The sequence below is a fragment of the Leopardus geoffroyi genome, chromosome C3 (assembly GCF_018350155.1).
Source record: "Leopardus geoffroyi isolate Oge1 chromosome C3, O.geoffroyi_Oge1_pat1.0, whole genome shotgun sequence".
Taxonomy (NCBI): Eukaryota; Metazoa; Chordata; class Mammalia; order Carnivora; family Felidae; genus Leopardus; species Leopardus geoffroyi.
Genome location: NC_059338.1, coordinates 40,085,043 through 40,109,619, shown reverse-complemented (window position 1 = coordinate 40,109,619; position 24,577 = coordinate 40,085,043). Strand labels below are relative to the sequence as shown.

General features: G+C 42.5%; 1 protein-coding gene and 2 long non-coding RNA genes across 4 annotated transcripts in view; 2 read left to right on the top strand and 1 right to left on the bottom strand.

The window, feature by feature from the left end:
- SMYD2 (SET and MYND domain containing 2) overlaps positions 1–1,112 on the bottom strand; it is a 50,815-nt gene extending 49,703 nt beyond the window's left edge. The window contains exon 1 of the mRNA XM_045452540.1: positions 797–1,112. Coding sequence (XP_045308496.1) covers positions 797–969 — 173 coding nt within the window. The 5' untranslated portion in view covers positions 970–1,112. The remainder of the gene's footprint in view (positions 1–796) is intronic.
- LOC123584891 lies at positions 740–10,456 on the top strand. 2 transcript variants are annotated; one of them, XR_006705732.1, is made up of 4 exons: positions 740–846; positions 4,287–4,453; positions 4,573–4,624; positions 10,430–10,456. It is a non-coding gene; the product is annotated as an uncharacterized LOC123584891 (long non-coding RNA). The 2 variants fall into 2 exon arrangements; XR_006705731.1 differs by lacking the exon at positions 10,430–10,456 and having other exon boundaries at positions 4,573–6,213.
- A 3,589-nt stretch (positions 10,457–14,045) lies between these two features.
- Positions 14,046–19,820, top strand: LOC123584884. The gene is made up of 2 exons (XR_006705723.1): positions 14,046–14,096; positions 19,127–19,820. It is a non-coding gene; the product is annotated as an uncharacterized LOC123584884 (long non-coding RNA).
- The last annotated feature ends 4,757 nt before the right edge of the window (positions 19,821–24,577 follow it).

Genomic DNA, 24,577 nt, shown 5'->3' with positions numbered 1-24,577 from the left:
TAAAAGGGAGACAGTGTGTTGGACTGGTGATTTCTCATGTACCTTTCAGGTCTGAAACTGTCACAGGGCTTGAGATAGAATTATGGGTCGCGGTGTATGAATACGTATGTATGTGTACATACGTGAGTATATGTATACACATGACATGCTACAATTAAATATCATTTCCAACCACACATTTTGCCTAATGCCCTCAGAGACCATGTTCTCAAAATCCCAAACCAAGGTCAGGCACGTCCCATCAGTGCAGCCCTTCAGAATCTCGGGGCGTGCTCAGCACCCCCTCTGGCTTCTCTCCAAACACAAGCGTTGAGTGAGAAGGAAGAGGAGAGGCCGCGTACTGTACAAGAAATGTTAAGTGTCATTACGTTCCCGGGAGGAAACGGCCAAGTGTGCGGCAGGGCTGGGCTGTGGGGGACAGAACACACCGCAGGAAGCACAAGTTAAAGGGGACAGACTGGCTGCTCGAACTCGGGGCCCGGCCGGCAATGCACCAAGAGCGCAGCGCGTGCCCGTGTTTGGAACAAGCCTGGCTCCGAGCCCACGTCTGGGGCCAGGACCCTGCACTCCCGCGCGCGCAACTCGGAAAAATGGGCCGTGCCGGGGGCGCGCGGCGGGCGCTTTGGCGGCTCGGTCCCAGCGCACGTGGCACGGCCGGCGCGGGCTGAAAGCGCGGCCGCCGCCCCAGCCGCCGGCGCTAGGACCCGGCGCGCCGCGCGCACTTCCTCCCGCCGCGGTCCGAGCCGCCGCCGCGGCGCCCCCGCCGCCCACCCGGCCGCCCGCGCCGCCGCCCTACCTGGCGAAGCAGTACTCGCAGTGGTTGCCCCGCTCGTTGACCGTGAGCACGTAAGCGTAGGCCGGGCAGGAGAAGAGCAAGTCCCCCACGTGGAAGGGCCGCAGGGCCCGCAGCCCCCGGCCCTTGCCGGGGCTGCAGAAGCGCTCCAGGCCGCCGTCGCCCGCGGCCCTCATGCCGGCTGCGGGGCGGGGCTGGCGGGGCCGGCGCGGGGGGCACCCGGAGCGGCGGCTCCCCGCGAGCTGTTATTGGAGAAGCGTCACCCAGAGCCGCGGGGGGGTGGGGGGGCGGGGAGGGAAGCCGCCGGAGACGCGGCGGCGGCCACCGCTCCCCGGAAGGGACGCCGGCCCCGCCCGGCCCTCGCGCGCCCCCGGTGGGGGTGGAGGGGGACCGGACCGGCGGCCCCGCCCCGCTCGCCGGACCCTCGGCGGCCGCCCGGCACGCGCTCGGGGCGCTTCCGGTGTGGCGGCGACCAGCGCCGCAGCCCGGGCGGCTCCTGGAAGCGGGGCGCGAGGCGTGTGCGTCTCCGCGGGCAGAGCGGACGCCGTCCCCTCTCCCGTGGGCGGTTGGGGTCGCCGCGGGCGGCGAGGTCCCAAGGCCTCCTCGGACAGTCAGCCTGGCCCACACGGTGACCAGCTCTTGGCATAAAGAAGGGGACAAAGGTGTTTTCTCAACCTTACGTAGTCTGTCCTTGTCAGAGGCCCTGTAAGGAGTGATCCGGGAACACCGAAGAGAAACCACCGAGGAAGAGTGTGACATGCTGAGAGCTAAAGGGTGCTCGCCCAAGGTTAAAGGCTTTTTGAACCTCGTGAGGCTCTGAACCTTCCAGGGAATCTCTTGAGTGTTCAGTGTGAACGTTTGCTCCTCTAGTGGAAGTTAATTACAGGAGCAGGAGAGGAAATGCGCGGGTCAGCAGTCTCTGCTGAGTCTCTGCATTCAAGACTTTCTCTTTGCAGAGAGCAGGAGACAACCTTGCCTTCAAGGAGCTTAGACTCTTTTGGGGGTCCAAAAGCCATGCTCTGGCCAGAACACTAGGCTAGAATTCGCAGCGGTTTTAATCGCTTCGACCACTCACTGTCATCTTAGAAAAGTCGGTTTGGTTACGAATCCCAGAGAGGATTTGAAACATGCAAATCTCATTGAACAGTACTTGGCACATAAGTCCTATACACGTGCATGCTATTGGTATTACTCCTATGACAAAGGAGGATATAGTCTGTGTTCCACAAAGGGTTGAGGAAGGACTGAAATTGACGTGCATGCGGTAAAAACTCTTGAAAGTGCGAAGGGAGAATTTAGCAGAAAACACTAATACTAAAAACTCAAGTTTGATCTCAAATTATGTTACATGTGTGAGTTCAGGATTAGTTTAGCAAAGGGAAAGATAAATACTATTTGGAATATGCCATAAGATCAAGAGAATTTTTAACCCCTCAATAAAATTCCTAAAAAAAGGAATAAGCCTCTAGTCCTCCTGTAAAGAAAAATATATTATGGACTCTATTTCATTTATGCATTTGAAGAAGCATTCACTGAGTAGCCACCAGGATAGAAAGATGGACAAAATGTAGGCCTGAGTCTTTGCACTTGACACATTCACAACCCAATGACAATTACTGTTAGTATAATGGGCCAGTTGTGCTAAGTGCATCAAACACATTATCACATTTATTCCGTAACTGCAACAGCCCAATGAGTTAGGCATTAAGTCCCCCCTTTCCACAATTAGGAAACTAAGAATCATTTCCAAGGCCACACAGTAAGTGGCAGAATTTGGTTTCAAACTCAAGTAAGTCCGAATGTGAGACCCATGCTCTTAACCCAAATGTCCCTCTGCATACAAATATAGCTCACCAAGGAGTCTTGTTATGGCAGCTTGTGTGCCGTATCCTGTGAGAACACAAGCAGTGAGTGACCAGCTCAGCCTGAGAAATGGGGGTTGACTCAGGGCCTGGGCCACATGCAAGGAACGCTTGAGCCTAAAAGGATGAATGAAACTTTACTAGCAAAGGAGCAGAGACGTTTTCTGGGCAGAGAGAAAAGCACACAAGGACAGAGGAACTTGAAAGAACAGAATGTGTGTTGGGGCCCTGGGAGTGGTTCTGGGTGGAACACAAGTTCCCAAGGAGAAGGCAGGAGGGGAGACAGGAACAGGGGAAGGATGTCTTCTTGAGAGGTGAGTTTTGTTGACGTGCTGTGGAAAACGCAGAAAAATGTTTAAGCAGAGGGGTGCCAAGATCAGTCCAGCGTTTAGACTGAGTTTTGCTGGCACCTTGCAGATAGGCTATGAGAGGAGAGGACTAAACATAGGTCCACCATTTAAGGGAGCATTGATAGTATTTTAAACAGTTTTATTTTTTTAAGTTTATTTATTCTGAAGGAGAGAACATGTGCGGCAGGGGCAGAGAGAGAAGGAGGGGGAGAATCACAGGCAAGCTGTGCACTGTCAGCACAGAGCCGGACGAGGGGCTCGAACTCACAAACCATGAGATCATAACCAAGCGGAAACCAAGAGTCAGACACTTAACCAAATGAGCCCCCAGGCACCCGGCATTTACAGTATTTTAAATGAAAGGCAATGAAAGCCAGAATCAAGGCATAGTATTAAGGAGAGGGGCAAAGGTGCAGAGGGTAATTCTAGTTTCTTGCTTAGTATGTGGCATTTCGGCAGGCAGATAACAGTGTGTTGGCTTTCTGTCTCTAGCCTGATCAGTCTTACAGGCTCAAGGCAGGAACCATAAATATCCTAGAATTTGGGGCCTGGAAGAGGCATTTTCTTACAAATGATGAAGATGAGGCCCTGTGAAGACAAATAGTCTGCCTAACAACCCAGTGGCAGAGTGGGCATGAGATTTCACAACATAATCATTCGGCAGTTAAATATTTATTACATGCTTACTCTATAAGTATGGAGTACTTATGGATAAGTTTTTGGGCTCTCCAGGTTTTTTAACATTATGATGCTCACTGGGTTCCAGCAATAGCGAGAAGGGCTGGTGACATAATGATAACAGAAACTGACTTGTTCTCTGCCCTCACAGAGCTTTGTACCGTCTGGTGGAAGGAGAAGACAGCAATCAGATAATCACACAAACAAATACAGTCGGTGGTCTTAAGTGCTACACCAGCGCTTGGGGGATTATTACCAATCTGGTAAAGCTTTTCAGAGAGAGTAATACTTGAGCTACAATCCGAAGGATGAATAGAACTTAAGAGAAGGAAGAAGGACATGCATTCTAAGCAGAGGGAACAGCGTGTGCAAAGTTCCAGTTGGTAGGAGGAAGTATGATCCATAGAAAAGACAGAGTGGAACAGAGCTAGAAGGAGAGTGTTGTTGGAGATGATTTTAGGAGGCAAATTGGTCTCGTTGGCCAGGCTACAGGAGTCTACTCTGACCAGTAAAAGCTCTGACGGTTTCCAGACCATTCTGTTAAAGGAGCTTTATGCCAGTCACAGTACTTAAATCAATTCTGACGATTATGTTTCATTACAGATGGGTGTTACATGTACATGAAAGAATTTTTTCCAAACCTTAGGAGTTTCTGATTACGTGCCTTCTTAGGCAAATCTTGGATAAGTTTTTGGGCCCTCCAGTTTTTTTTAACATTCTGATCCTGTGGGGCTCCCGCCAACACAAAGATGAAAAAGGCTGGCATAAAAGTAAATAAACAATGACAATACAGTAAACAATTTATTGTTTTAAGGATTAATTGTACGAAGTAACCTACTTTTTGCTTCTTTTATTGCAAGTGACTTTTTTTTTTTTTTCATGGGGTAAGATTTCCAATGACCGAGAAAAACAATAGCCTGGCTACTGAGCTGTCTTTCCAGGTGAGCAGTGGCTAGAACAGACTTATTCTTGTGGGTGAAGGTGACTGTGATTTAGGAACACTGGAAAAGAAACCGCCTCACTTCAGAAAAATGCTTGTGCTGAACTCAAGTGACTCAAGATGGGGAAATGGTCAGTTAAGCAATGGTCATGAATTTAGGAGCTTAAATTACGAGGAAAACTGTGTTTAAATAAACGGCCAAGCAATGGCAACAAACCAGGCGGGCAGCCTGATGACCGCACTCTTAGTGCAGCTCATACTTGTCAGTCTGGCACTCTGCGTGCTCAGATTCCGTGAACGTCGCCTTCCAGCTGCCAGGGCCCCTTCACCTTTTACCCTCCCCTCCGCCCCTTAGCTCAGAAGGAACAGGGTTTGAATGGAGTTTTTGGTTCCTTCGCCTCACTGTAGCTCAGAGGAAATGATCCAAGGACAAAGGCCCCGTTTGCTTAATTTCCCTAACCTAGAAGCTGATCCAATTCGTGAGTAAAATATCTTTCCAGCCACAGATTAGCACATGAAAGAAATAGCTCTGGCCTAGGGAAATAAAGCGTTCGCAAAGAAGGAATACCAAGGAACATGGACAGTGGGCCTTCACCCTGTACCGCCGTACCTATACGTGTATTTCACTTACTGATTACACGCTATGTGCTTGCACTGTGATGGAGCCTTGTCGTACAAAGGCAACAACACTGACATCCACATAATTATTGTAGGAGCCGAGTCATGGCATCCAAAGATAATTCTATCCTGATCCCTAGAGCCTGTGTTACCTTATATAGGATAAAAGCATCTCGCTGAATATACTAAATTGTTAAATGGAGGATCTTGAGATGACAAGATTAGGCTGGATTATCTAGGAGAGCCCTCCATGCCATCATAAGTGTCCTTCCAAGAGAGGCAGAGGAGATTTGACACAGACGGGAGGAGGCAGCAATGTTAGCGGGCAGGCAGGGACGGCAGTGATGTGGCCACGGTCTCAGGAATGCAGACAGCCACCAGAAGTTAGAAGATGCAAAGAACGGCTTTTTCCCTCTGAGCCTCCAGAAGGAGTGTGGTCCTGCTCACGCCTGGCTTTCAGCCCAGTGATGCTGGTTTTCAGGACTCTAGCCTCCAGAACCATGACCCAATACATTTCTGTGGTTTTAAGCCATCTAGTTCATGGTAATTTGGTGCAGCTGCCATAGAAAATTCATGCAAGTTATAATACAATAAAAGGGGGGTTTTATTTAAGTAATGTCTGTACCCCACATGGGGCTTAAACTCATGACCCCAAGATCAAGAGTTGCCTGTTCTTCCAACTGAGTCAGCTGGGCCCCCCTCAATAAAAGTTTTAATAGAGTGAGGAACAAAGTACAGTAGAAAGGCTTTACAAAACACCTGACATTGTAGTTCCTTCTAGAAGGAAGACTAAAGATTGACCAAAAGAAGGCCCCCAAAATAGGTTCAAGAACCGGAAGGTGTAAATTCACTGGGATGAGAGAGACTTGACCCTCTGGGCAACTATTTTTCTTTTTTTTCCTAAAACTTTTATTTTTTTAAGTAATCTCTACACCCAATGTCAGGCTCAAACTCCCAACCCTGAGACCAAGAGTCACAGGCTCTACCGACCGAGCCAGCCAAAGTGCCCCAAGTATTTTTCTTTTATTTAACATGAGATCATGACCTGAGCTGACATCAAGAGTCACACTTAACGGACAGAGCCACCCAAGCCCCCGCCCCCTCCACCCCCCGCCAGGTGCACTTTTAAAATCCATTCCCATTTAATCCTCCTAATGACATTTTACAGAGGAGAATACTGAATCACTATAGTTAAATAACTTGTCCAAGTGAACAGTGGGGTTAGGACTCAAAGCCAGGCTAGGATGTGATGAGTCCATGGCGTGGACCAGTCCAGTATGCTACCCTTTTGGCCCAACTTACGGCCCCAGGTAGGAGGTTTCGAATGAAGCTGGGCCAGCAAGGTAAGCCCCACGATGTAGGGTTCCCTGAGGCCGTGAGCATAGGAATTCGATGCGTTATATGGGTACTAGAAAGCCAGAGAGAAACATGGCTGGCACGATCTGATTGTTGCTTTAGAAAGGTCATCTTCATGACTGAATGTAGGATGAGTTCTAGGGGGCTGCGGGCAGAGAGAGAAGTAAGGAGTCTGATGCAGTAGATAGTCCAGAGGAGAGATGTTGCTGGCATGAACAAGGACAGTGACCGTGGTGACGAAGAAGAGGGATATGGATTTGAAGAACTTTTAATTTAGTTACCAGGACTTCATGATTAGAGTGTAAAGGCAACGGAGAAGGGGGAGTATGAGCCATGGAAAAATAGGTCCCATGACGGCCAACATCACCTCAATCCAGGCCGTCAAGTGCCTTTCCTCCCCTCTTCTGTCTTGCGTGTGTTCCACAAACAAGATTTTGTTACTTCTTCACTGTGTTTCTTGTTCAGTGTCCCTTCATTTCTATTTTTCTCTTAAGTTTATTTATTTATTTTGAGGGACGGAGAGGGACAGAGAGAGGGGGAGAGAGAATCCCAAGCAGGCTCCATGCTGCCAGTGCAGAGCATGATGTGGGGCTCAAACTCACAAACCGCGAGATCGTGACCTGAGCTGAAACCAAGAGTCTGATGCTCAACCAACTGAGCCACCCAGGTGCCTCCCATCATTTTTATTTTTATGCCACTCAGTTCATATGGCTTCATGCCTGGATTGCTGCAATGACAGTAATATTTTGAGATAGCCAGAGATCAGCCAGCCAGCTGTGAGATATTTGCTTCCATACCCTCACCGTTCCTCCCATTTGGCCAATAGTCCTGACTCAGAGAAGAGATGATATTGCAGAATACAAGGGAGAGGGCTCTTGGGATTCAGGAGCTGAGGGTCTCAGGAGACTCAAGCTCCAATCATAGCGATTCGCAGATTCATGACAATATAGAGCAAGGAGTCACTCTGCCCAGAGAAGATTCTCCCGGACGAGGGTAGGAAGGAGAACTGGAAGGAAAGCAAGAGGAAAGTTGGGGAGCTCTTCTGAGAAAAGAACATGCACCTTAGTTTCCTTCCAGGCTAAATGCTGGAGGAGTAGGGTAACATAACAAAAAACCTCTTAGCATTCAGGGGACTCAGCACAGAGATAACCTATGTGCTAATCTCACGTAGACCCAAGATTGCCCTGTGTACCAGAAATGGGTGTGTGGGAGAAAGACTCTCCAAGGTCTCCCAATGGGAAGCTGGAGAGTGGGTTCCCATATCCCTAAGAGGGGACCTCACGTAGACAAGTGAGCCATCCAAGGGAACCACTGTGGATGAGACCAAGGGACTACCCAGCAGAGACCTGTGTGGATCAGATGTTCCACCCCTGGCCAAACACTCCATGCATTAGCACCATGGTGCCACCCAAACAAGGCAACCCCAGGATACAGAGTAGGGTCTCCCCCTCTTCTGTGTGCCTGACTTACTGTTGTCAAATGTCTTGTCTTAAAATAATTGCTTTCATAATGAGACTTTCTGTCGAAGAACTCCCAGCTGCTCTTTATTGTACATCTCAACAAAGTCAAGCTCTTCTTTCTGGCTTTAAAAAACCAACCTCTGGCACGCCTGGGTGGCTCAGTGGTTCGGCCTCCCACTTCAGCTCAGATCATGATCTCACAGTCCGTGAGTTCAAGCCCCACGTCAGGCTCTGTGCTGACAGCCTGGAGCCTGCTTCAGGTTCTGTCTCTCCCTCTCTCTCTCTCTGCCACTCCCCTGCTCACATTCTGTCTCTCAAAAATAAAATAAAAACATTAAAAAAAATTACATAAATAAAGAATCCAGACATTCAAAAGCACCCATGTTGCAACAATGCTCACAAGTGACAGTGCTGTGTTATCTCGCTGGCAGGCAAAGGTGTAGACGCAGAAATAAACCTCTGCTTCCAGGCTGAAGTTCAGCAAGACCATTCCTAATGCATTGTTTACAGTCCCAACACCAGCATCTCAGCTACACTGCAGCATTTCTGCTAGAGGCAGAGTTATCCCAGAGGAAGAAACTATTAATACCAGTGGGAGGAGTAACCAAGTCAGAGAAAAGTACATAAATATTTCAGAGTGAGATTGATCAATTCTTAAACTACCAGCCGTATTTTCTTGTGTTTGGGGGGAGAGGAAGGAAGGAAGGGAGGGAGGGAGGAAGAGCTTAAGCTGGCTTTGTCCTCATGATTCAGAAATATAATAGTTCTAACTAGATACTAAAAATTGAATAAAGAGACAACAAAGGTCCAGTAAGGGGAAAGGCCCCCTTACTGACGGATTTGGTTCTCATCTAGACTTGTAAGCTCTGTTCTTTACCTCTGGAACACCACATTTTTCCCCCGTTAAAAAAAAAAAAAAAAAAAAAAAAAAAAAAAAAAAAACAGGACTAAATGTAAAAAAGTTTAGCTTGTATATTTCTATTTTTATTGAGAAGTCTTAACTTTCTTGTTTTGGGGAAGGCAGTGTCATCTAGTTGACGGAACAAGGCGGGGTGGGTATAGAATTTGACCGTTGTTACCAATTGGCTGGTGACCTTTAGCAACTCACCCACTGATTTTATGTGAGGGCAGAGGAGTTTCACAAAAAGAAGAGATAAGGTGTGATATTTAAAGCCTTAAAGCTTTAGTCTACCTCTTTTATAGCTTTAATTTTTACAAAGAATTTGAATATATCAGTATAGCTTATTTCTTTTTTAAGGCAGAAGAAAAATACAAGGGGAAAAAAAGTCCGTAGTATGAACTGAAGAACAATCCATGCAAAAGCTGAAAATTGTCAACTGTTATCATCTTAACTTTGAGTTATCCCAACACTTAAAAAAAATCTTTGGTTTGGTTTTCTTTCCTAATAAGGATTTCTAGTGACATTAACCGTTTATTATTTGGGAGGTCTTGAAGATTTAAGGTAAATACAATCTATTTTCTTTAGCTGGAAAACAAATTGCTTGATACCAAACGAATTTACACAACAGTATCATTAAAGACAGAGACTTTAAAGAAACAAATAATATATTGAACTATTTCAGAAACTACACACAGGACAAACATATTTTATCTGAATACACTATAATGGCTACTTTTTAAGAAATTTTAAACATTCTGCCATTTATTTCACTGACATATTTTTGATAGTGGCTGATGAAATTTTCATTTTTTGCATGTGTTGCTTGCTGGGTTTCCTTCATCACAAGCTATAGCTTTGTCTTTTTTTTAATTTTATTTTTTTTGTTTTTTTAAAATTTACATCCAAATTAGCCTACAGTGCAACAATGATTTCAGGAGTAGATGCCTTAGTGCCCCTTACCCATTTAGCCCATCCCCCCTCCCACAACCCCTCCAGTAACCCTCTGTTTGTTCTCCATTTTTATGAGTCTCTTCTGTTTTGTCCCCCTCCCTGTTTTTATATTATTTTTGTTTCCCTTCCCTAATGTTCATCTGTTTTGTCTCTAAAAGTCCTCATATGAGTGAAGTCATGGGATTTTTGTCTTTCTCTGACGAATTTCGCTTAACATAATATCCTCCAGTTCCATCCATGTAGTTGCAAATGGCAAGATTTCATTCTTTTTGATTGCCGAGTAATACTCCATTGTGTGTGTGTGTGTGTCTGTATGCCACGTCCATTCATCCATCGATGGACATTTGGGCTCTTTCCATACTTTGGATATTGTTGATAGTGCTGCTATAAACATGGGGGTGCATGTGTCCCTTCAAAACAGCACCCTATATCCTGTGGATAAATGCCTAGTAGTGCAACTGCTGGGTCGTAGGGTAGTACTATTTTCAATTTTTTGAGGAACCTCCGTACTGTTTTCCAGAGTGGCTGCACCAGCTTGCATTCCCACCAACAATGCAAAAGAGATCTTCTTTCTCCACATCCTGGCCAACATCTGTTGTTGCCTGAGTTGTTGATGTTTGCCATTCTGACAGGTGTAAGCTGGTATCTCATTGTGATTTTGATTTGTATTTCCCCAATGATGAGTGATGAGCATTTTTTCATGTGTCAGTTGGCCATCTGGATGCCTTCTTTGGAGAAGGGTCTATTCATGTCTTTTGCCCATTTCTTCACTGGATTATTTGTTTTTTGGGTGTTGAGTTTGATAAGTTCTTTATCGAATTTGGATACTAACCCTTTATCTGATATGTCATTTGCAAATATCTTCTCCCATTCTGTCAGAGCCTTTTAGTTTTGCTTATTGTTTCCTTCACTGTTTCCTTCACAGAAGCTTTTTATTTTGATGAGGTCCCAGTAATTCATTTTTGCTTTTGTTTCCCTTGCCTCCAGAGACGTGTTGAGTAAGCAGTTGCTGTGGCCAAGATCAAAGAGGTTTTTGCCTGCTTTCTCCTTGAGGATTTTGATGGCTTCCTGTCTTACATTTAGGTCTTTCATCCATTTTGAGTTTATTTTTGTGTATGGTGTAAGAAAATGGTCCAGGTACATTCTTCTGCATGTCGATGTCCAGTTTTCCCAGCACCACTTGCTGAAGAGACTGTCTTTGTTCCATTGGATATTCTTTCCTGCTTTGTCAAAGATTAGTTGGCCATACGTTTGTGGGTCCATTTCTGGGTGCTCTATTCTGTTCCATTGATCTGAGTGTCTGTTCTTGTGCCAGTACCATACTGTCTTGATGATTACAGCTTTGTAGTATAGCTTGAAGTCTGGGATTGTGATCCCTCCTGCTTTGGTTTTCTTTTTCAAGATTGCTTTGGCTATTCAGGGTCTTTTCTGGTTCCATACAAATTTTAGGATTATTTGTTCTAGCTCTGTGAAGAATGCTGGTGTTACTTTGATAGGGATTGCATTGAATATGTAGATTGCTTTGGGTAGTATTGACATTTTAACAATATTTGTTCTTCCTATCCAGGAGCATGGAATCTTTTTCCATTTTTCGGTGTCTTCTTCGATTTCTTTCATAAGATTTCTATAGTTTTCAGTGTATAGATTTTTCACCTCTTTGGTTAGATTTACTCCTAGGTATTTTATGGTTTTTTGTGCAACTGTAAATGGGATCGATTCCTTGATTTCTCTTTCTGTCACTTCATTGTTGGTGATAGGAATGCAACCAATTTCTGTGCATTGATTTTATATCCTGAAACTTTGCTGAATTCATGAATCAATTCTAGCAGTTTGTTTGGTGGAATCTTTTGGGTTTTCTATATGGAGTATCATGTCATCTGCGAAAAGCGAAAGCTTGATCTCCTCCTGGCCGATTTGGATGCCTTTTATTTCTTTGTGTTGTCTGATTGCAGAGGCTAAGACTTCCAATATTATGTTGAATAACAGTGGTGAGAGTGGACATCCCTGTCCTGTTCCTGACCTTAGGGGGAAAGCTCTCAGTTTTTCCCCATTGAGGATGATATTAGCGTTGGGTCGTTCATATATGGCTCTTATGATCTCAAGGTATGCTCCCTCTATCCCTACTTTCTTGAGTGTTTTTATCAAGAAAGGATGCTGTATTTTGTCAAATGCTTTTTCTGCATCTATTGAGAGGATCATATGGTTCTTGTCCTTTGTTTTATTGATGTGATGAATCACGTTAATTGTTTGGTGGATATTGAACCAGCCCTGCATCCCAGGTATAAATCCTGCTTGGTCGTGGTGAATAATTTTTTAATGTATTGTTGGATCCGTTTGGCTAATATCTTGTTGAGGATTTTTGCATCCATATTCATTAGGGAAATTGGTCTATAGTTCTCCTTTTTAGTGGGGTGTCTGTCTGGTTTTGGAATCAAGGTAATGCTGACTTCATAGAAAGAGTTTGGAAGTTTTCCTTCCATTTCAATTTTTTGGAACAGTTTCAAGACAATAGGTGTTAATTCTTCCTTAAATGCTTGGTAGAATTCCCCTGGAAAGCCATCTGGCCCTGCACTCTTGTTTTTTGGCAGATTTTTTATTATTAATTTGATTTCCTTACTGGTTATGGGTCTGTTCAAATTTTCTATTTCTTCCTGTTTCAGTTTTGGTAGTGTATATTTTTCTAGGAATTTGTCCATTTCTTCCAGATTACCCATTTTATTGGCATATAATTGCTCATAATATTCTCTTATTATTGTTTTTATTTCTGTTGTGCTGGTTGTGATCTCTCCTCTTTCATTCTTGATTTTATTTATTTGGGCCCTTTCCTTTTTCTTTTTGATCAAACTGGCTAGTGGTTTATCAATTTTGTTAATTCTTTCAGAGAACCAGCTTCTGGTTTTATTGATCTGTTCTGTTTTGTTTTGTTTTGTTTTGTTTTGTTTTGTTTCGATAGCATTAATTTCTGCTCTAATGTTTATTATTTCCTGTCTTCTGCTGGTTTGGGGTTTTATTTGCTGTTCTTTTTCCAGCTCTTTAAGGCGTAAGGTTAGGTTGTGTATCTGATATCTTTCTTCCTTCTTTAGGAAGGCCTGGATTGCTATATACTTTCCTCTTATGAACGCCTTTCCTGCATCCCAGAGGGTTTGGGTTGTGGTGTTATCATTTTCATTGGCTTCCATATACTTTTTAATTTCCTCTTTAACTTCTTGTTGGCCCATTGATTCTTTATTAGGATGTTCTTCAGTCTCCAAGTATTTGTTACCTTTCCAAATTTTTTCCTGTGGTTGATTTCGAGTTTAATAGCATTGTGGTCTGAAAATATGCACGGTATGATCTCAATCTTTTTGTACTTACTTAGGGCTGATTTGTGTCCCAGTATATGGTCTATTCTGGAGAATGTTCCATGTGCACTGGAGAAGAATGTATATTCTGCTGCTTTAGGGTGAAATGATCTGAATATATCTCTTAAGTCCATCTGGTCCAGTGTGTCATTCAGAGCCATTGTTTCCTTGTTGATTTTTTGATTAGATGATCTGTCCATTGCTGTGAGTGGGGTGTTGAAGTCTCCTACTATTATGGTATTACTATCGATGAGTTTCTTTATGTTTGTGATTAATTGATTTATATATTTGGGTGCTTCCACATTCGGTGCATGAATGTTTACAATTGTTAGGTCTTCTTGGTGGATAGACCCCTTGATTATGATATAATGCCCTTCTGCATCTCTTGATACAGTCTTTATTTTAAAGTCTAGATTGTCTGATATAAGTATGGCTACTCCAGCTTTCTTTTGTTGTCCATTAGCATGATAGATGGTTCTCCATCCCCTTATTTTCAATCTGAAGGTGTCTTCAGGTCTAAAGTGGGTCTCCTGTAAACAGCATATAGATGGATCTTGTTTTCTTATCCATTCTGTTACCTTGTGTCTTTTTCTTTTTTAATGTTTATTTATTTTTGAGACAGAGACAGAGCGTGAGCAGGGGAGGGGCAGAGAGAGAGGCAGACACAGAATCCGAAGCAGGATCCAGACTCTGAGCCGTCAGCACAGAGCCCGACGCGGGGCTCGAACCCACGAACTGTGAGATCATGACCTGAGCTGAAGTCGGATGCTTAACCGACGGAGCCACCCAGGCGCCCCTATTACCCTGTGTCTTTTGATTGGAGCATTGATTCCATTGACGTTTAGAGTGAGTACTGAAAGATATGAATTTATTGTCATTATGATGCTTGTAGAGTTGGAGTTTCCGGTGGTATTCTCTGGTCCTTTCTAATCTTTGTTGCTTATGGTATTTATATATATACCATTATTTATATATATGCTTATGGTGTGTGTATATATATATATATATATTTTTTTTTTTTTTCATCTTTTCTCCCCTCAGAGAGTCCCCCTTAAAATTCCTTGCAGGGCTGGTTTAGTGATCACAAACTCCTTTAATTTTTGTTTGTCTGGGAAACTTTTTATCTCTCCTTCTATTTTGAAGGATAGCCTTGCTGAACAAAGAATTCTTGGCTGCATATTTTTCTGATTCAGCACATTGAATATATCCTGCCACTCCTTTCTGGCCTGCCAAGTTTCTGTGGATAGGACTGCTGCAAACCTGATCTGTCTTCCCTTGTAGGTTAGGGACTTTTTTTCCCTTGCTGCTTTCATGATTCTCTCCTTGCCTGAGTATTTTGTGAATTTGACTGTGATATGCCTTGTTGATGGTTGGTTTTTGTGGAATCTAATGGGGGTCCTCTGTGCTTCCTGGATTTTGATGTCTGTGTCTTTCCCCAGGTTAGGAAAGTTTTCTGCGATGATTTGCTCACATAGCCCTTCTACCTCTTTTTTCTCTCTCTTCATCTTCTGGGACCCCAATGATTCTGATGTTGTTCCTTTTTAGTGAGTCACTGATTTCTCTAATTCTTAAATCGTGCTCTTTTGCCGTAATCCTCCTCTTTTTTTCTGCTTCATTATTCTCTATAAGTTTGTCCTCTACATCGCAGATTCTCTTTTCTGCCTCATCCATCCTTGCTGCCGCTGCATCCATCCGTGATTGCAGCTCAGTTATAGAGTTTTTAATTTTATTCTATTTTTTACTTCTTTTATCTCTGCAGAAAGGGATTCTAATCTATTTTCGACTCCGGCTAGTATTCTTATTATCGTGATTCTAAATTCTGGTTCAGACATCTTGCTTGTATCTGTGTTGGTTAAATCCCTGGCTGTCATTTCTTAGTGCTCTTTCTTTTGGGGTTAATTCCTTCACTTTTTCATTGAAGGGAGAAAAGGAATTAAAGAGATAGAAAAATTGAAATTAAAAAATTAAAATTAAAGAAATATCAAATTAAAAATTAAACACACACACACACACACACAAATCAAATAGATGCCAGATCCTAGGTGTGTTTTCGTCTGAGTGTCGAAAGTGGTTTGACAGATTAGAGAAAAAAAAGGGGGCGGGGGAAAAAAGGAAATCGTTTGAGAATTTGAAAAAATGAGTACACTGAAGTAGACTAAAATGAGATGATGGAGGTAAAATAGAATTTGAAAAAATATACATAAAAGTAAAGAATATAGTAGAAAAAAATTAAGGAAAATATTTTTAATAAAAATTAAAAATACGAATTTCTTCTTTTTCTGTATTCAAGAAAAAAGAAAGAAAAAAGAGAAAAAGGATAAAAAAAGAAATCATTTGAAAATTTGACAAAGTGAATACACTGTAGTAGACTAAAATAAAATGATGGAAGTAAAATAGAATTTGAAAAAAGTTACATAAAAGCAAAAAATATAGTAAAAAATTAAATAAAAATAATTTTAATAGAAATTGAAAGTAAAAATGAAGTTTTTCTCTTTCTGCATTCAAGAAAAAGAAAAGAAACGAAAAAGAGAAAAAAGAAAAAGAAAAAAAGGAAATTGTTTGAAAGTTTGAAAAGATGAATACACTGAAGTAGACTAAAATAAAATGATGGAAGTAAAATAGAATTTGAAAAAAATTACACAAAAGTGGAAACTAGAGTAATAAAACTTAAAGAAAATTATTATTTTTTTTTTTTTAATTTTTTTTTTTCAACGTTTATTTATTTTTGGGACAGAGAGAGACAGAGTATGAACGGGGGAGGGGCAGAGAGAGAGGGAGACACAGAATCGGAAACAGGCTCCAGGCTCTGAGCCATCAGCCCAGAGCCCGACGCGGGGCTCGAACTCACGGACCGCGAGATCGTGACCTGGCTGAAGTCGGACGCTTAACCGACTGCGCCACCCAGGCGCCCCAAGAAAATTATTTTTAATAAAAATTGAAAATAAAAATGAATTTTTTTCTCTTTCTGTATTTGAGAAAAAGAAAAGTGTAAAAGAGAAAAAGAAAATTGAATAGATGAACCTGCTAATAGATTGAAGTAGGCGTGAAATTACTTCGTTTTCCCCTAGAAGTCAGTCTATGTAGCGCTTTATAGTCCATAAACTAAGCCGACGATGAGACTTGTGTTCTTGAAGGGTGAAGTTAGCCAAGTTGGGCGGGGCTCAGTGTAACAGCTCTGCTCTCCACTAGATGGCGCTGCTAGCCTACTGGGGTGGATTGTTGCGGTGCTCGTAGGTGCATATGCACATGTGCGGAAGCGGTGAAAGTGGCGCCACCCAGCTACCCAGTCTGTTCTCCCGGATCAGCAATCACGCATCCATCCTCTGTCTTCAGCTTTCCTCCACTCCCAGCTCTTTCACTCTACATGACCAGGCCCCAGGCAGCACCTCTCTCCCGAGTTCCGTCTCAGATGTGGTTGTTTTCCCCAGCCCCTTACTTCTGAAGGACTGTGGCTTTGACCCGTTCCGCCCCTCTGCCGGAGGGTCTCATGGAGCAATAGCCGAATGAGCAATGACTGAATGTCGGCTGCACCCAGGAACGCTTGCTGGACCCTGCTGCTGCCGATGCCCCGAGACTGTGGCCAGGTGCCAGCCCGCCCCAGAAAAAGTTCATGAGATAGTGTAGCAGCAGTTTTCAGGGATTCTGGAAAATCACAACACACAGCTGGCACCAGGCTTCACCCTTAAGGACCTTGCCCCAGCACCCGCGAATGTGGCTGCCTCTGGGGTCTGCTGGGACCAGGTGGCCTCAACAGTCTCTACCAAATGTCCTTCCATCAGTGGAACCGCTTTTCCCTGTGTGGCCTGAGAACCTCCCAGACCTCACTCTGCTCCTGGAGATTCACCCTTCCCACCAGAGCACCGCCAGGTATGGAGCTGCGGAGTTGCAGCCTTTGCGCTCCCCTTGTTAACAGTCTTAATGGAATTTAAACCCTCTCCTTTCTCCTTTCTCCCTTTTTAGTTTAGTCCCTGTGGCCGTTTCCAATTTTCCACTTTCTCTCCGGTTGCTTTTGGGGAAGGGTGCTTTTCCCGTATTCTCCACCCCCCCCCCCCCAGTCTCCATCCTCTCTCCGCCCGCAAAAGCGGTTCGCTATCCTCAGCGGCTTCTCGGTCCCCAAATTCACCTCTCTGCACCGCGTACCTGTGGAATTCTGTGGTTCAGGTTGTGCAGTTTGTTGTGTTAATCCTCCAATCAGTTTTCTAGGTGTGCAGGATGGTTTAGTGTTGGTCTGGCTGTATTTCATGGATGTGAGACACACAAAAAACTTAAATGCTGTTCCGCCATCTTGGCTCCTCCTGTCTTTTCTCACCTTTAGGATTTTGTAGATGAAAATCAGAGAAATTGAAAACTGAAAAAAAAAAGAATAGATGAAGTAGAATAAATGGAAGTGATTAAAAGTAGTTCTTGGGGTCAAAGGACAAACAAACAAAAAGGCTTGTGCATCTTTTTATTGTTCATTCACTGATTTAACACTGTAAACCACCCTCTGGGGTACTACAGAGGAGCCAAAGTAGATGAGACCCACATCTCGATCTCCAGGGATTTAGTGTTACAAAGAAGAAACGTGACATACATTTAGGAAGCTAGAACTCTCCAGGAGAAAGGAAGCTTCATAAGGGCAAGGTATTTTGTCTCTTTGGCTCCTTACTATAGCCTCAGGGAGTGTCTTGCACAAAGCAGGTACTCGAGAAATAGTGGTCGGATGAATGGATAAAACACAGTAGAGTGTTGAGCCATTTAAGAACTGTAAAAAAAAAAAAAAAGTGAAATTGGTAAGAGGAGGAGTAGGTAACCTCCAGCATCTTTGAAATTATGGACGTAACTTGTAGGTAAGTATGTTGACAGCCCATGAACAGAATCTCCTGTGTGCGCTGCTGTTGTTTTTCAAATCCGTCAACCGCTCCGTCAACCTCTTCAAGTAAGACCACGAACACAGCAAGTAATGGACATGTTACTTAAACATGCTGGGCCTCAGCGAAGTGACGAAGTTAGACTACATGAGGGTTTGTGGGGGCAATTATGCAAGATCCTTTTAAATGTCAGAATGGTTAAATGTGTACACTACCCCCATCAAACCTCTGATTTGATAGATATTCTACCGCCCAGAGTAGAAGACCCAAAGAGAAAATACTAAGGTGGTAAGAGTAGAGGTGCTTTGCCAATACGATGAAAATTGTGAAGATAAGACATGAACGACTGAATTTTAGGAAACAGTGGAAGGGAGAGGATCAAAGTCTTTTGGGTTTTACTGTCTTATTATTTAAATTAACTTCAACCAAAAGAATTGCCTTTTCCCAACCTAAACAACGTTGAGCCTCATTCATGTTCCTAAATCCTCTGAATGTTTCTCAATATCCTTCTGAATAGTTGACTAAAAATACCAGTTTGTTTTGGGGTGTTTTTGCAGGGACCTCTTTGCTAGGTGACTGTGACTTTTACAAAGGGGTGCTGGTGCCTGCCAAAGTTTGGCCAGTCTGCAGCAAAATAAGAGGAATCCAAACAATGCAAGATCTACATTTGTAAAGCCACACTGACTCATTTGAAAGGACTTTAAAGAAAAAAAAAAACCTTGAGATTAGAACCTTTATGGTTAGAATATTTTTTTCTTCTTAAATGATGGAGGCCAAAGATGGTATTCCTTTTAATGTTCTGGAGAAAATAAAAATTGTCATCCTCTGTGGATCCCACCACCTTTTAAATAAATTGTACTATTTTCTGAAATTTAAAGGCACAGATGTTAAGAATGGCATTAGAGTGTCATTGCAGAGACTAGTTGGTTTTATTCCTTAATTCAGGTTGTAGAGTCTTCAAATAACCTTATTATGCTAAGTATTCAGAATCATGACACCTTGGTTTCCTTTATTTCTTGGTCTTAGACACTGATGCCTCTCAGCGTCATTTAATACACCAGACTGCTATGGAACAAGAAACAGAAGGCTGCATGCAATTGAAACTATCATTTCTTTAAAGGCATCTAAAAAATTCATTTCTGGTCTTACCACAATTCATTATTTTTGGAAAAGAGACAAGGCATCTTTGATGACAGTGTTAATAACATTACTGTTTTAAGCAAACATTTACCGATGTAGTTTTATGGAATCCCATAAATGACTTATTTATGTTACATAGAGTACTAAGGAAACAACTATGGAAAAACATTATAAGATCACTGATTTTATTGCTCTATAAGCAATGTATATTAACTTCATGAAACTTCGAAAACACATATAAACCCAGAGATTACTAGTGTAAAGTTTTTGTTGTAGTCATTCAACACCTTTCTTTAGGAACATAGAAATCTTTTACAATAAAAATTGGATTATATTGTACATGCTGTTTTATAACCTGCATTTTTCATCCTAAAAATATGTTGTAAATCTATTTCCATAGCATTAAATGTTTTTCTACATCATTTTAATGACTTCATACTGTGATATTTTATAATGTACTATCATCTAATTAACAAGTTCCTTGTTAGGTACTGTTTTGTTGTTGTTGTTGTTGTTGTTTTTCCCATTGTTGAAATGAACATCTTTGCTAAATTAAATCTTGTTTTACATTCTTGAGTAATTCATTGGGCTAGATTCTAAAAGTAGACTCGTCGGGTTAAGTGTACACAAATTTATAAAACTTTTCATTTATAGCGTGGAACTGACATAAAAATGTGTGTTTATTTATTTGCTTAATTTATTACAATATTTACAGTCCATGAGGAAGATAGAAAAATAATCTAATTCATTGCACAACACTCCTTGCACTTCATTTGATTTCCAAAAAAACTCATTACAGCTAAAATGAGACTTCTTAGACTAAGTTGTCAAACTTTGACTAAAGGGATCCTGCAGATCATTTGGCTTAAAAGCTTTATGCTAGAGCTGAGGGAACTGAGCTGAAGTTATAACGTGTCCTGTTTACAGTTCAACCTAACAAGGAATGGAGCCAACTCAGTCCTGGGTCCAGATGCTCTTTTTTCCTCCCAAGACCCTCGAGAGAAGAGCAAGTCATTCTTCTTTAGATAGTCAGCACAGAATTGACGTGTCTCTGAGCTTTCTGGAATTGCTCTGCGGTCTTTCATTGTACCATAATTTCTTTCACTATCACCTAGTTGATGGACATGAGGATTGCCTGGAGTTATTAACTAGTTTAAACAATGTGGCAATAAACAATCTTTTAAATAGCTGTTTAAATATGTCTAACAAATATAAATTGCTTTTCTTTTGGGAAATGGTACATGTTGTATTATTTCCTGGAGATTCACGATGCAAATTTACGGACTAAACAAATATTTATTGAACACCTACCAGCTGTGCTACATGCTGGGAGTAACATTAAAGGCTCTGAAAATTCTTACATTAATAAAATCTTTTAAATTTTTAAAATTAAAAATTTCCCAACCTTTTTTTTTTTTTTAAATCATAGCACCCTTCTCCACCCCCCCCCCCCCTTTAAAAAACTGAACATCTTGGGGCGCCTGGGTGGCTCAGTCTGTTAGGTGTCGGACTTCGGCTCAGGTCATGATCTCACGGTTCCTGGATTTGGGCCCCGCGTCAGGCTCTGTGCTGACAGCTCGGAGCCTAGAGCCTGCTTTGGATTCTGTGTGTCTCTCTCTCCCTGCCCCTCCCCCACTCATGCTGTCTCTCTCTCTCTCTCTCTCTCTCTCTCTCTCAAAAATAAATAAACATTAAAAAAAAATTAAAAAAAAAAACTGAACATCTGCTAGTATTGTACTAGTCGTTTCTGGAGCAGAATTTGGAAAATGCTATCTGGTATCAGTCTTGTTGAAAACTTACTAATTACCTAGTTGTTACTTTTGTAGGGACTCCAAAAAATCTTGGGAATTATTTAGAGGAAACCTATGTTTTAGGCATTTCAGAAGACTGTATCTTTGATCTGTGTTGCCAGATTAACTTCCAGGATGGGAAGTATTTGGATATGAATATTTTAGTGCAACAGTTTTACTTTATTTTATTTATTTAGGGGCGCCTGGGTGGCGCAGTTGGTTAAGCGTCCAACTTCAGCCAGGTCACGATCTCGTGGTCCGTGAGTTCGAGCCCCGCGTCAGGCTCTGGGCTGATGGCTCAGAGCCTGGAGCCTGTTTCCGATTCTGTGTCTCCCTCTCTCTCTGCCCCTCCCCCGTTCATGCTCTGTCTCTCTCTGTCCCAAAAATAAATAAACGTTGAAAAAAAAAATTTGAAAAAAAAAATTTTAAGTTTATTTATTTTGACCGAGAGAGAGAGAAAGAGAGAGAGAGAGAGTGGGGGAGGGGCAGAGAGAGAGGGAGACAGAGAGAATCCCAGGCAGGCTTTGCACTGTCAGCACAGAGCATGATGAGGGGCTCAAATTCCCGAACCATGAGATCACGACTTGAGCCAACGTCAGATTCTTAACCAACAGAGCCCCGGGTGCCCCTACTTTATTTTATTTTTAAATTAGTGTTCATATAATTAGGACAAAAGGAAGACTCGAACATGAAAGGAGAATGTGGGATATAAAATAGTTTTGGCTCAGCAATGGGTTTATTCGGGGAGAAGGGTGAATTTGCATGGAGAAGAAACAGACTGAGGAGTGAGACAGAGATGAAATTATTAACAGGAATTAAAACTGGAGGTTTCAAAGATTCTATAGCAACATGGGAAAGAATTAAAAAATATTCGGTAGAAAAAGAAGGATACAAAATCCTATTCACAATATGTAAAAACCAATTAGGAAAAAAAAACCGGGGTGGGGTGAGAATCCAACAAAATAATAGTGTTTGGGTTGGGGTGCTTTTTTCCCCCTCATCTCTAATTGTCGTTTTCATTTTTATTTTTAAAATATATGACAAAATTGAAAAGGAAAAAAATACTAAAGGATCAGACAAAATTAGAAGAGAGGCTTATGGAGGAGGAGGAAGGTAGTGGTTGAGTCGAACAAAGGCAACAAAATAGATTAAAAGTGAATAAGGGTAGAAGAGAGAACATTCAATTTGTCCTGGAGGAGATCATTAATGACTCAAGTGCTGTGAAGTGGACAAAAGCCAGTCTGTAGTGGGGTCAGATGAGAGAACCAGACAAGAATAATTTTTTTTTAGGACCTAAGATCATAATAATTCACGTAGAGGTTCCCCCCAGCCACTGTTACTTTAGTTCAGGTTTTATCATGTTGGGATTTTAACTATATCGGTTTTTTTCCAGGAGCTGATAAATGAAAACCTTAAAAAAAAGAAATCCTATGAGTAAGTTTCTTTGCCCTTATATTTGAACTGAATAATAAAGAAATGGTAAATTCTCTTTCAGAGCTGTGCTAGAAATGCTACCATATAGAAGTCTTAATAATATACTCTGTGCATGCCATTTAAAAACAGAAGAACTTGGTCGCCCAAGGTCATTTCAGATGCCTTTTTTCCTAAGTGATTTGTGTATATTTTATCCACAAAAGACAAATTATTATGAAAGGATATGAAATATAGGTTTAAGGAACTCAAAGAACAAAGTGCATTCTTTGCTCTTTGAATTTCTTAAAATTAAGTTCTTAAGACTCCCGCTGCTTACCTTCAAACAAGCAACCTTGAAACTACTCCATGAAACCCAGTGAAAGGACGAACCAAAGAGTTTTCACTTATAAAAAAATATAGCACATGGGAGAGAGGACGTTCAAGTCTTCCAGTATCCATACTTATTAACTAAATTGAATGCCTGTGGCGGGTCTCATGGGAGCACACAGTGGCAGCCTCTTTATATTACAACTCAGCCAGAAGCATTTATTCCCTTGTAATTAAGGCCAAGGGTGCAACCAGTGATGCGAATGGAAGCAATTATGTGGATTATTCCGCTCCCTCAACATTTCTCAAGAGTTTGTATGTTTGTGGCTTTATGTGAGTCTGAAGTCCCTGTATAGCCCCCGGGTTATCCTTGGTTCTGCAGGCCCAACCTCAGGTAATAACCACAGCTAATATTTACCTAGCACTTAGATGCTGTTCTAGGTGCTTTTGATATAATAGCTTCGTCCATTCTTTCAAAACTCTGGGGTGGGGGGCAGCTAAATGTGAAGTCCTAGTTCTCCAGAAGCAGATACTGAGATGAGGTTCCAACGCAAGGAAGTCATCCCTGAGTTGGTCGTAGGAAAGACCAGTAAGGGGTGATGGAAGGAGGGCAGGAAAAGGGAGTTGGGCCAAGCAAGGGCACATCTCAGGCCAAGGCCCTCCCGGGGTAGCTTCAGTTGGTTCTGAAGGGAAACCCTATAGGCTAGGAAGGGAAGCTTGGTTTCCCTCCTGCTGCCCAGTCATTGGGTAACAGCCCACATGGGTGGCAAGGAATGTGTGTGTGTGTGTGTGTGTGTGTGTGTGTGTGTGTGTGTGTAGGGGGTGGGGGTAGAATCTAGGAAAGAAGAGTATCAGGTGCTTATTGAAGGGGGCGGGACAGAAACACCGACAGGTGTCCACTATAGGTAGGGTCTGTTATCTCCACCGGATCTTGCCCAAGGTCTCAAAGCTTGTAACTGGAATATTTGGAATCTGAAAGCCTGCAGTTTGATTCCAGAAGCCATGGGCTTAAACCCCCATGCCGGGTGGGCAAGATCGTATCTTCACAGCGCGCCGCTGTCTTGTCAATACATTTTTGAACGTTTTCACAATGGACTGTGTAGCATAAAATATTTTGAATTTACTGGGCTTCTAAAAATGCTGGAAGTATGTCTGAGGAGGAATCTATTAGTAATTCGTTGAACTAAGTTTCAGATGCCCAAGCCCCCAAACCTAAGTTCAGCTCAGAGAACAGACTAAAAACATTAGATACTTGGTTTACCTCAAGGCATGTGCTACTCCCAAAGCACCCTTCCAGTGGAATCTGCCCAGTTCTCATGAACTACGTCAAAAGTGATTCCACAAATCTTTCTCCGCAAGGTGTATTCACGCAGATCCTGTTTCACATTAAGATGATGTCAGTTTATATTGCTGACCTGATCTGATACCTACTTATCGCCCTCTAAATTGTTTTTGAATGTTTAAAATGTCTTATTTTTATTTTTATTCATTTTTTTGAAGTTTATTTATTATGAGAGAGAGAGAGACAGCTTGCACGAGCAAGGGAGGGGCAGAGGGAGAGGGAGAGAGAGAGACTCCCAAGCAGGCTCCGTGCTGTTAGTGCAGAGCCTGATGTGGGGCTCAATCCCACGAACTGTGAGATCCTGACCTGAGCTAAAATCAAGAGTTGGCACTTAACCAGCTCTTGGTTGGTGCCACCGAAGTGCCTCTAAGTTTTTTTTTTTTTTTTTTTTAAATAAAGCTTATATTCTGTTCCAAGTCATTGAAGCAATTTTTTTCTTTTTTAGTTTTTGTGGAACACTTTTCT